At 41.6% G+C, this 9,453-nt stretch overlaps 1 protein-coding gene across 1 annotated transcript; it reads right to left on the reverse strand.

Annotated features, from left to right (window-relative positions):
• Positions 1–339: 339 nt before the first annotated feature.
• LOC133871521 (uncharacterized) lies at positions 340–6,319 on the reverse strand. The gene is made up of 2 exons (XM_062308959.1): positions 5,445–6,319; positions 340–5,396 (listed from the first exon to the last, which is right to left on the reverse strand). Exons 1-2 carry the CDS (start codon positions 6,317–6,319, stop codon positions 974–976), a joined length of 5,298 nt encoding a protein of 1,765 aa, XP_062164943.1. The 3' UTR covers positions 340–973.
• Positions 6,320–9,453: the final 3,134 nt, after the last annotated feature.

The raw sequence follows: 9,453 nt of genomic DNA on the forward strand, positions 1-9,453 counted from the left end.
ATTTTATTTGTGCGGACTGTGCAATATCCAGCTTCCTTAAGCTTTCTAATTGACCCATGTAACAAGCTTTAGACCAATGACTCCCAAACCGGATGGCTTTAGGGCATTAGGTGTAGAACACCTTTAAAGATTTACTAACTCGAGTAAAAAAGGCTACGAAGCTAAACTAGCACTTAGCTCTACATTAACCATTCCAAACTTCTTGTTTTTTGACGCGAACACTCACTGCTTAATGAGGCAAGAGGCCCGGTTACTCAACAAAAGGCTTAGAACAGTTACTACACTTAATTTTTTTCTTTTTCTTTTTTTCTTTTTTTTTCTTTTTTTTTTTTTTAAGATAAACTATACACAGATGCCAAGGTACTCACCCAACACGTCAACCAATTGAAATCTAAGACATCAAACACAAGCATATTTGGTTTCACATTTCATGCCTCACAAATATATGCTAGTGTGCTCTGTGCTAAGTGCAAGGTAAAACATGTGATATCATCGCATATTCAAAAACAAGTAACCAATTCAGCTGTCCTAGTCAAATGATCATGTGTTCATAACTTTAAACACGCCAATGAATGCAAATCAGAATTAAAATGTCACACATTCTCGATTTTTTTTTTTTTTTTTTTCAAAACAAAGCGTATAAACAAAAGGACATTCCTTACCCCCAAACTTGAATGACACATTGTCCCCAATGTGTGAATAGAGATACATTACCGGGAGAGAAGGAAAAGATGGGGCGAATCGAACTCCCCCAAACTTGGATGTAGGTGCATCTGTCCTGAAAAACACAATACTGCTCCAGCCGTATAATGGACTAGGCATCATGAAATGCATGGATGGAGTGTTAGTAAATAAAAACAACTACCGAAAATAAAGAAAATGAACTGAATGTAAACAAACACAATCAACTAAATGGATGGGTTGCCTCCCACCAAGCGCTAAGTTTAACGTCGTTAGCTCGACCGTCCCCCAATCAGTCGTGATAGACGGGGTCGTCCAGTAGCATTTCCTCTACTTCTGGATTTTTCAATTCCAAGAACGGTTTCAACCTTTGGCCATTTACTTTGAATGTATTACCGTTCTTGGGATCCTCAATCTCGATGGCTCCGTGGGTCGAAATGGTACGAACGATAAACGGTCCGGTCCATCGAGATTTGAGTTTTCCCGGGAAAAGATGGAAACGAGAATTATAGAGAAGAACTTTTTGACCAATTTCAAAGGATTTTCTCAAAATTTGTTGATCATGAATCTTCTTCATTTTATCCTTGTAGAGCTTCGTACAGTCGTACGCATCATTCCGAATTTCCTCCAACTCATCAAGCTGGAGTTTCCTCTGAGAACCTGCCTCGTGGAGATCAAAATTAAGCCGTTTGATGGCCCAATATGCATTGTGTTGCAGTTCCACTGGGAGGTGGCAGGCTTTTCCAAAAATAAGGCGGTATGGGGACATACCAATGGGAGTCTTGAAAGCAGTCCGATATGCCCACAGTGCATCATTTAATCTCATTGACCAATCTTTTCTTGTGGGATTCACTGTCTTTTCCAGGATGCGCTTGATCTCCTGATTAGATACTTCCACTTGACCGCTTGTTTGAGGATGGTAGGCAGTGGAAACCTTATGGGATATCCCGTATTTCTTCATGAGAAGGTCGAAAACCCTATTGCAAAAATGCTTGCCTCCATCACTAATGATAGCCCGTGGAGTACCAAAACGAGCAAAAATATTATCCTTCAAGAATTGGACCACAACCTTGTGGTCATTTGTTTTGCACGCCTTTGCTTCCACCCACTTAGACACGTAATCAACCACGACGAGAATAAAAAGATTACCATAGGAGCTAGGGAAAGGTCCCATGAAATCGATGCCCCAAACATCAAAGATTTCAATTATAAGAATTGGGTTGAGAGGCATCATATTCCGTCGAGAAATGCGCCCTAACTTCTGACAGCGCTCACAAGCTGCACAATAAGTATGGGCATCACGAAAAATGGAAGGCCAATAGAATCCACACTGCAAAATTTTTGCAGCGGTCTTTCGAGCACTAAAATGGCCCCCGCAGGCATGGTCATGACAGAAGGAGATGACATTGGATTGGTCATTTTCTGGGATACATCTCCTAATGATTTGATCGGGACAATACTTAAACAAGTATGGATCATCCCAGAAGAAGTGTTTCACCCTGGTCAATAACTTAAGTCTATCTTGCTTAGTCCAATGCAAGGGCATTTGGCCAGTGACAAGATAATTAACGATATCCGCAAACCAAGGTACAGAGATTTGAGCAATGTGCATGAGCTGCTCATCAGGGAATGTCTCAACAATGGGCAAAGTATCCTCATTGTAGTCCACAATCAGCCGAGACAAATGGTCAGCTACCAAATTTTCGGAACCCTTTTTGTCCTGAATTTCAATGTCAAATTCTTGTAGTAGCAAAATCCACCGGATAAGACGAGATTTAGCATCTTTTTTAGACAAAAGATACTTCAATGCGGCATGATCCGAGTAGACTATGACCTTTGATCCCAACAAGTAGGATCTGAATTTGTCTAACGCAAAGACAACTGCCAACAACTCTTTTTCAGTGGTTGAACAATTGAGTTGTGCATCATTAAGAGTTTTGCTGGCGTAGTAAATGACATGGGGGAGTTTGTCAAAACGCTGCCCCAAAACAGCACCAATTGCATAATCTGAAGCATCACACATTATCTCGAAAGGCACATTCCAGTTTGGTGGCTGGATGATTGGCGCGGATGTCAAAGCCGTTTTCAGAGTCTGGAATGCTTGACAGCATTTATCATCAAAGACGAATGGGGCATCTTTGGCAAGCAAACTGCACAAAGGCCTAGAAATTTTGCTAAAGTCCTTAATGAATCTCCTATAGAATCCAGCATGTCCTAAGAAAGATCGAATTTCTTTTACCGTCCGTGGAGGCGGAAGGTTAGAAATTAAGTCAACCTTTGCTTTATCAACTTCAATGCCACGTGGGGAGATAACATGCCCCAACACTACTCCTTGTTTCACCATGAAATGGCATTTCTCCCAGTTAAGAATCAAATTCTTCTCTTTACATCGTATTAGCACAAGATTTAGATGGTGCAAACATTCTTTGAACGAACAACCGAAAACCGAAAAATCATCCATAAACACCTCGAGGTAACGCTCAACCATGTCAGAGAAAATGCTGATCATGCACCGTTGAAAAGTAGCAGGTGCATTGCATAACCCAAAGGGCATGCGTCGATAGGCGAACGTTCCAAAAGGGCATGTAAAAGTGGTCTTTTCTTGGTCTTCTGGGTACATGGGAACTTGGTTGTAGCCAGAATATCCATCAAGGAAACAATAGTACGCGCAGCCAGCTAAACGTTCCACCATTTGATCAATGAAGGGGAGGGGAAAATGGTCTTTCCTGGTCATAGAATTCAGCTTGCGGTAGTCAATGCAAACTCTCCATCCCGATTGGACTCGGGTTGGGATTAACTCGTTGTCCTTATTCTTAACTACCGTCACTCCTGATCTTTTTGGTACAACATGAACGGGACTCACCCATTTACTGTCAGAGATGGGGTAAATCATGCCCGCATCTAATAGCTTCACAACCTCCTTCATTACAACTTCTTTCATGTTAGGGTTCAATCGACGTTGTGCCTCGCGAGAAGGCTTGGCATCATCTTCCAAGTGGATGCGATGCATACAAATGGATGGGTCGATTCCCTTTAAATCTGCTATCGTCCAACCAATTGCTTCTTTGTGCTCCTTCAGGACACTTATCAATTCACTCTCCTGATCTTCTTGTAAGTCAGACGCAATGATCACAGGGAGAGTGTCATCCGAACCTAAGAATGCATACTTGAGTTTATCCGGAAGAGGCTTCAACTCAAGCTTTGGTGGAGATTCTAAAGAGGGAATGGGAGGGGTCCCTGAAGTCAAGGGCAGCGCTTCTTTAGCCAATTTCCATGGAGGGCAATCAATCTGGTCAGCAGTGTCGAGCAGAGAATGAACTTCACCAATGTACTGCTCAACATCAAAATCTTCACTGCTGAAATGGTTCAAACAAGCTTCAAGAGGGTCCTTCATCAACAGGTGGGGCAGTACTTCTTCAACTGATTCATCAATAAGGTCAACAAAAGAACACTCAGCTGCATCTGGGGGCTGTTGGAAGGCATTGAAAATATTCAGCTTGACTTTCATATTCCCAAAAGTTATCTCCATAATCCCTGTTCTACAATCAATGCAAGCATTGGCCGTGGCTAAGAAAGGTCGGCCGAGAATAACAGGAATCATCTTGTCAGGGTTAGGGACTGGCTCAGTATCTAAAACAATGAAGTCCACAGGGAAATAAAATTTGTCCACTTGAATGATTACATCTTCAATTATTCCCCGCGGTCTCTTGACAGATCGGTCCGCCAACTGCAAGATAACAGTGGTGGGGATGAGTTCTCCTAAGCCTAACTGCAGGTACACAGAGTAAGGAAGTAGATTCACGCCTGCGCCCAAGTCAAGGAGGGCTTTTCCTATCTTGTGGTCTCCAATTGTACAAGAAATGGTGGGAGTACCAGGATCTTTGTATTTCAAAGGAATGCTATGCTGCAAGAGGGAACTGACTTGTTCAGTTAGAACAACCTTCTTTGGAGTATGACTCTTTGTTTTGCGCTTTTGAGTACACAAGTCCTTGAGAAACTTGGAATATGAAGGAATTTGCTTGATAGCATCTAGCAGAGGGATGTTAATTTTCACTTGCTTGAAGATCTCAAGCATGTCCTGGATCTTCTCTCCTTGCTTTCCAAACTGAGTGGATTCTCTGAGGCGTTCTGGAAATGGAGCCTTAGGTGCATAAGGCATTGCAGAAATAGGAATGTCGTCTTGCACTACTCCTTTGTCTTTCGCTTGGTTCGACTTCTTTGATGGTTCTGACTCTTCATCTTTCTTCTCCTCCACCTTGTTGTCCACAAGTTTTCCACTCCTCAGAACTGTGACGGCTTGCACTTGGTCATGTTTAGCACTACTAGCAGTGTTCTCATCAATCATACAATGCCCCTTGGGGTTCACCACTGGTTGGCTTGGTAGAGTTCCTTCCGTTCTTTTATTGAGGGCGTTCGCCAGTTGACCAACTTGGATTTCTAGCTTGGAAATTGACTGAGAATGAGAGTTTAGCAACTGAGTTTGTGATTCGAGCTTGCTGAGAGCGGCTAGCACTTTATCTTCAAAGGAAGAGTTCCTGGGAGGCTGTGGAATTGAATGACTTTGTTGGTGAGGAGGATGATAATTGGATTGTGGTCGGGAGGCTTGATTGGGATGCTGTGGCGCAGAATTGTCCGTCGCTTGCACTCGCCATGAAAAATTCGGGTGATTTCTCCATCCCGAGTTATATGAATTTGAATAAGGATCATTCCCCAGTCTAGAGAAAGTAGCACTAACTTGCTATGTCGAAAGCTCAGAGAATTGCCCAGCAGTAGGGCAGTCTCTGACGTGATGTGAGGAGCTGGAACAAAAGGAGCAAGGCTCATGTGGTGGAGGGATGTGCGAAGAGGAAGTAGGTGCAAAGCCGGCTGCCATGAGCTGGTCTATCTTCCGAGATAATGCGTCCACCTTGGTGGTCACATCATGAGTACTTGCTTCAAAAAGATTTTCCGTCTTGGGAGCTTTGTGAGCAGGGTTCCTACGACAAGTACTAGAAGCATGTTGCATAGAGTTTTCACTTAAGTTGTCAAACAGAATCCATGCTTCATTTTCGCTTTTCATCATGAAAGTACCTCCACATGAGGCATCAACCATCTGCCTATGTGGCTCAGTCAAGCCATCATAGAAACATTGCACCAGCTGCCATTTAGGAATGGCATGGTGCGGGCATTTCCTTAACAGATCCTTCAATCTTTCCCACGTCTCGTGGAATTGTTCTCCCTCAAGTTGTGAAAAACCAATGATGGTTTTCCTTATTTGATTGGTCTTGCCAATGGGAAAATATTTCTTCAGAAATTCTTGCTGCATCTGAGTCCATGATGTGACAATGTTGGGTTCAAGGGACTTTAGCCAATGCTTGGCTTTTTCCTTCAGAGAAAACGGGAAAAGACGCATCCTCAACGCATCTTCAGAGAAACCGTGCATCTTAATCGTCGAACAGATTTCTAAGAATTCATCAATGTGCTTGTAAGGATCTTCGTTATTAAGTCCATAGAAAGATGGAAGCATTTGAATTATGCTGGACTTAATTTCATAATTAGCCACCGTGACATTAGGTAGCTGAAGACATGAAGGTGAATTGTAGGTGGACGGGAGATAGTGATCTCTTAACAAAACAGGTCTTTCTTCTTCATCGGCCATGACTGAGTTAGAATGTTCTCTAGACACACTAGCCGTTCTTCTGGTCCTATTTTGTCTAAGAGTACGCCCAAGTTCAAGGTCGCACAAATTTTAAGGAAGTGATAAAGATCGACGACCTAGCATAAACTAATCTACAATTCACACTACTAACACAAATTAAAAAGAAAAGGTACTAAAAACATAAACGAACAAATGAAAGAAAATATACAAACTTGCCCGATGTTCCGAAATTTTGTTTAAAAAGAATGACTACCAAAAAAAAAAAAAAAAAATTTTTTTTTTTTTTTTTAAATTCAATTTTTTTTTTTCACTTACTGTTCTGGTACAGAACTGAAACAGGGGCACAAATTGATCTCTATGTACTGAGCAAAACAGAAATTTTACAAGACAAAGACTAATAACACCGAAACTTGAACATTAGAATTTTTGACAAAACAGAAACTTATGACTTCAACCAAAAAAAAATTGTAAAGCAAAAAAAAAGGGTAAAATTTATCACAATTCTAGAAAAACTTAATAATGCATCCGTTAAACATTCCCCGGCAACGGCGCCAAAAATTGATGTGATTTTTTTTTTTACTTCAATAATAATACCACTCGCAATAGAACGAATCGTTGTAGGATAATGTCTATATTGAGGGTGTCGATCCACAGGGAATGTATTGGTTGCATGCATCAAGCTTTAATAAAATCGGTCCTAATTTATCCTTTGGAAAGTATGTTGTTTTTGTGATTTTCAATTTGTAAACTACTAACAGAAATTAAATTCTACAAAGTAAATTAAAGTTGTATGAAATGATATGGGAAACTAGGGAATTGATTTCACCACTATCCTTGTACCAATGGCCATCACATTAACATGGGACATTCTTTCTAGGCATGATATTACCCGTGTGCGGTTGTCAAGCGCTCAACAAGGTGTCAAGAAAATACCATCATTAAAAATAAGCATACCCCATCCTAAGATTAGTACGGATCATCTACCTAAGCTAGGGTGTAGCATCATCCGTCTATCCTAGGCATGAGGTATCAAATTTATTAACTTAGTTACATGCAAACAATGACTAAGTGTAGCCCATCCTAAGATTAGTACAAATCATCTACCTAAGCTAGGGTGTAGCATCATTTGTCTATCCTAGGCATGAACTATCAAAATCTCTTGTTGCATGTTCAAAATAATACCATTGCATAACCATTACATTTATCATCTTTTGAACAATAAACATAATTTGAGCACAATCAAAATGATAAGCTTTCTAGATAAACATTTCATCATGATTGCATTTAACTTTAAAACCAATTACTAAAATGTAATTCTCATAGTTATACAATCATCAATGCCCAAAATAAATATCCCAAAATAAAACACAATTAAGCCATTGATACTTGGATAGGGTTTATCAAAACCCTAGGAAGAGCTTAGCTATGCATGGAGAGCCTTTGAGAATTTGGTGTTGAAAACCCTTCCATCCCCTTGCTGTCCACCGAAAGTTTCTGCCCCATCATCCTCCCCGAACTCCCCCTTTTCTCTCCTCTTTTATTTTCCTCGCTGCCTTGAAGATACTGCTGGTGAGGTGGACAGGTGCAGCCCATGCTACTGTCCAGCAGAGGTTCTGCCCCTTGCAGGTGCTGCCAGAAGCTGCAGGAGCTGAATGAGTTGTCCAGCAGCTGTCCAGCAGCTGCAGGTTGCTGCAGGGGGCGTGGTGGTGAGGAGAGGCTGCTGTCCAGTTGAGAGGAAAAGGTGCAGGAGCTGCTGTGCGAAAGTGTGCTGCAGGCAAGGTGGAGTGCTGCAGGTGCTGTCCAGCTTTGGGGAATTGTGCAGACCATGCTGCTGCTGTCCAGCAGGTTTGGCGGCTGCTGTCAGGCGTAGAATGGTGCAGCCCATGCTGCTTTTCTGTCAAAGGGGAGCTTGCTGTGTGGTGAAGGTGATGTGCTGCTGTCCAGCAGCTCCAGCTTTCCTTGGTGCCTGCTGCCAGGCGTGGACTGCTGCATAGAGAGAAGGTGCCGTGTGGTTTAGGAGCTGCAGGGGCTGTCCAAGTGGTTGGAGAGGCGCTGCCAGCTTTGCAAGCTGCTGTTCAGCAGCTTTTTGCTGCAGGTTTGGTGCCTCACGTGTCTTGCCTTCAACAACAACCTGCACCACCTCATGCCTTCAACAAAATCCTGCACCACCTCATGCTGAATTTCCACAAAATCCTGCAATAAAGACTTCAATTTCCAACGTCCAGCACATCATCTAAAGCTCCTAGCCACATCATGATTTAGATTAAGTTGCACACTCAATTTTTTCTTCAATTCAGTGCTGACTTCTTCTACAATTTAATGTTCGGTTTCCTTGATGCATTTGTGTGTATTTTTCTTTAGGACCTAGAAATAAGATAAACACTAAAACAAGATAAAATGTTAAATTACAATGAGGTTAAGGGTTTAACAATAGCAAATTAAAGGGCTTGAATGTGTAACATTCAAGACCTATCAAAGGGGCTCCGCAATATTAGAGCATACACCTCTACAGTAAGTTATCTACAGCCATGGCAGCAAGACATCAGTTTCAGCAAGTCCACTCCAGTGTAGCAAGCCTTTGTCTGTAAGCAAAGAAGGGATTGTGTTTTTTTTTTTTTTTGTTGCAGAATTTGAGTGGAAGAGAAGGGGATTTGTGGTTGGGTATAAAGAGAGGGCAGAGAAGATGAAAGAGAGGTCAACAGACATAAGGTATTTGATAAAAGGTCTGAATGAGGGTAAAAGAATTTTTTTTTTTTTTTTTTTTTTTTTTTTTTTTTTTTTTTGTGTTTCTGTTTCAAGAGAGGTAGAGAGAGGGAGAGATCGTGGGAAGGACTGGAACTCGGAAGACTAGAGGAAGACACAGAAAACAGACGAGGAGATAGTAGACTTGGTGTTTGAAGGAATGCCTCAAAGAGAGGCTCGATTGTTGAAAAAAAATGGGAACGGCTGAGAAGATCAGAAGTGGCATTGGCCTTGAAAATATGGAAAATTTGGGGGATGCCTTTGGAAAATTCAGTTTCTTATGGAGGTCTTATGGGGGATGCCTTTGGAAAATATGGAAAAAAAAAAAAAAAATCTACATTTAAGTGTCTTAATTAACATTCATGTTTGGTTGAATTGTCGCTTGTTTGAAG

The sequence above is a fragment of the Alnus glutinosa genome, chromosome 6 (genome assembly GCF_958979055.1).
Source record: "Alnus glutinosa chromosome 6, dhAlnGlut1.1, whole genome shotgun sequence".
NCBI classification, from domain to species: domain Eukaryota; kingdom Viridiplantae; phylum Streptophyta; class Magnoliopsida; order Fagales; family Betulaceae; genus Alnus; species Alnus glutinosa.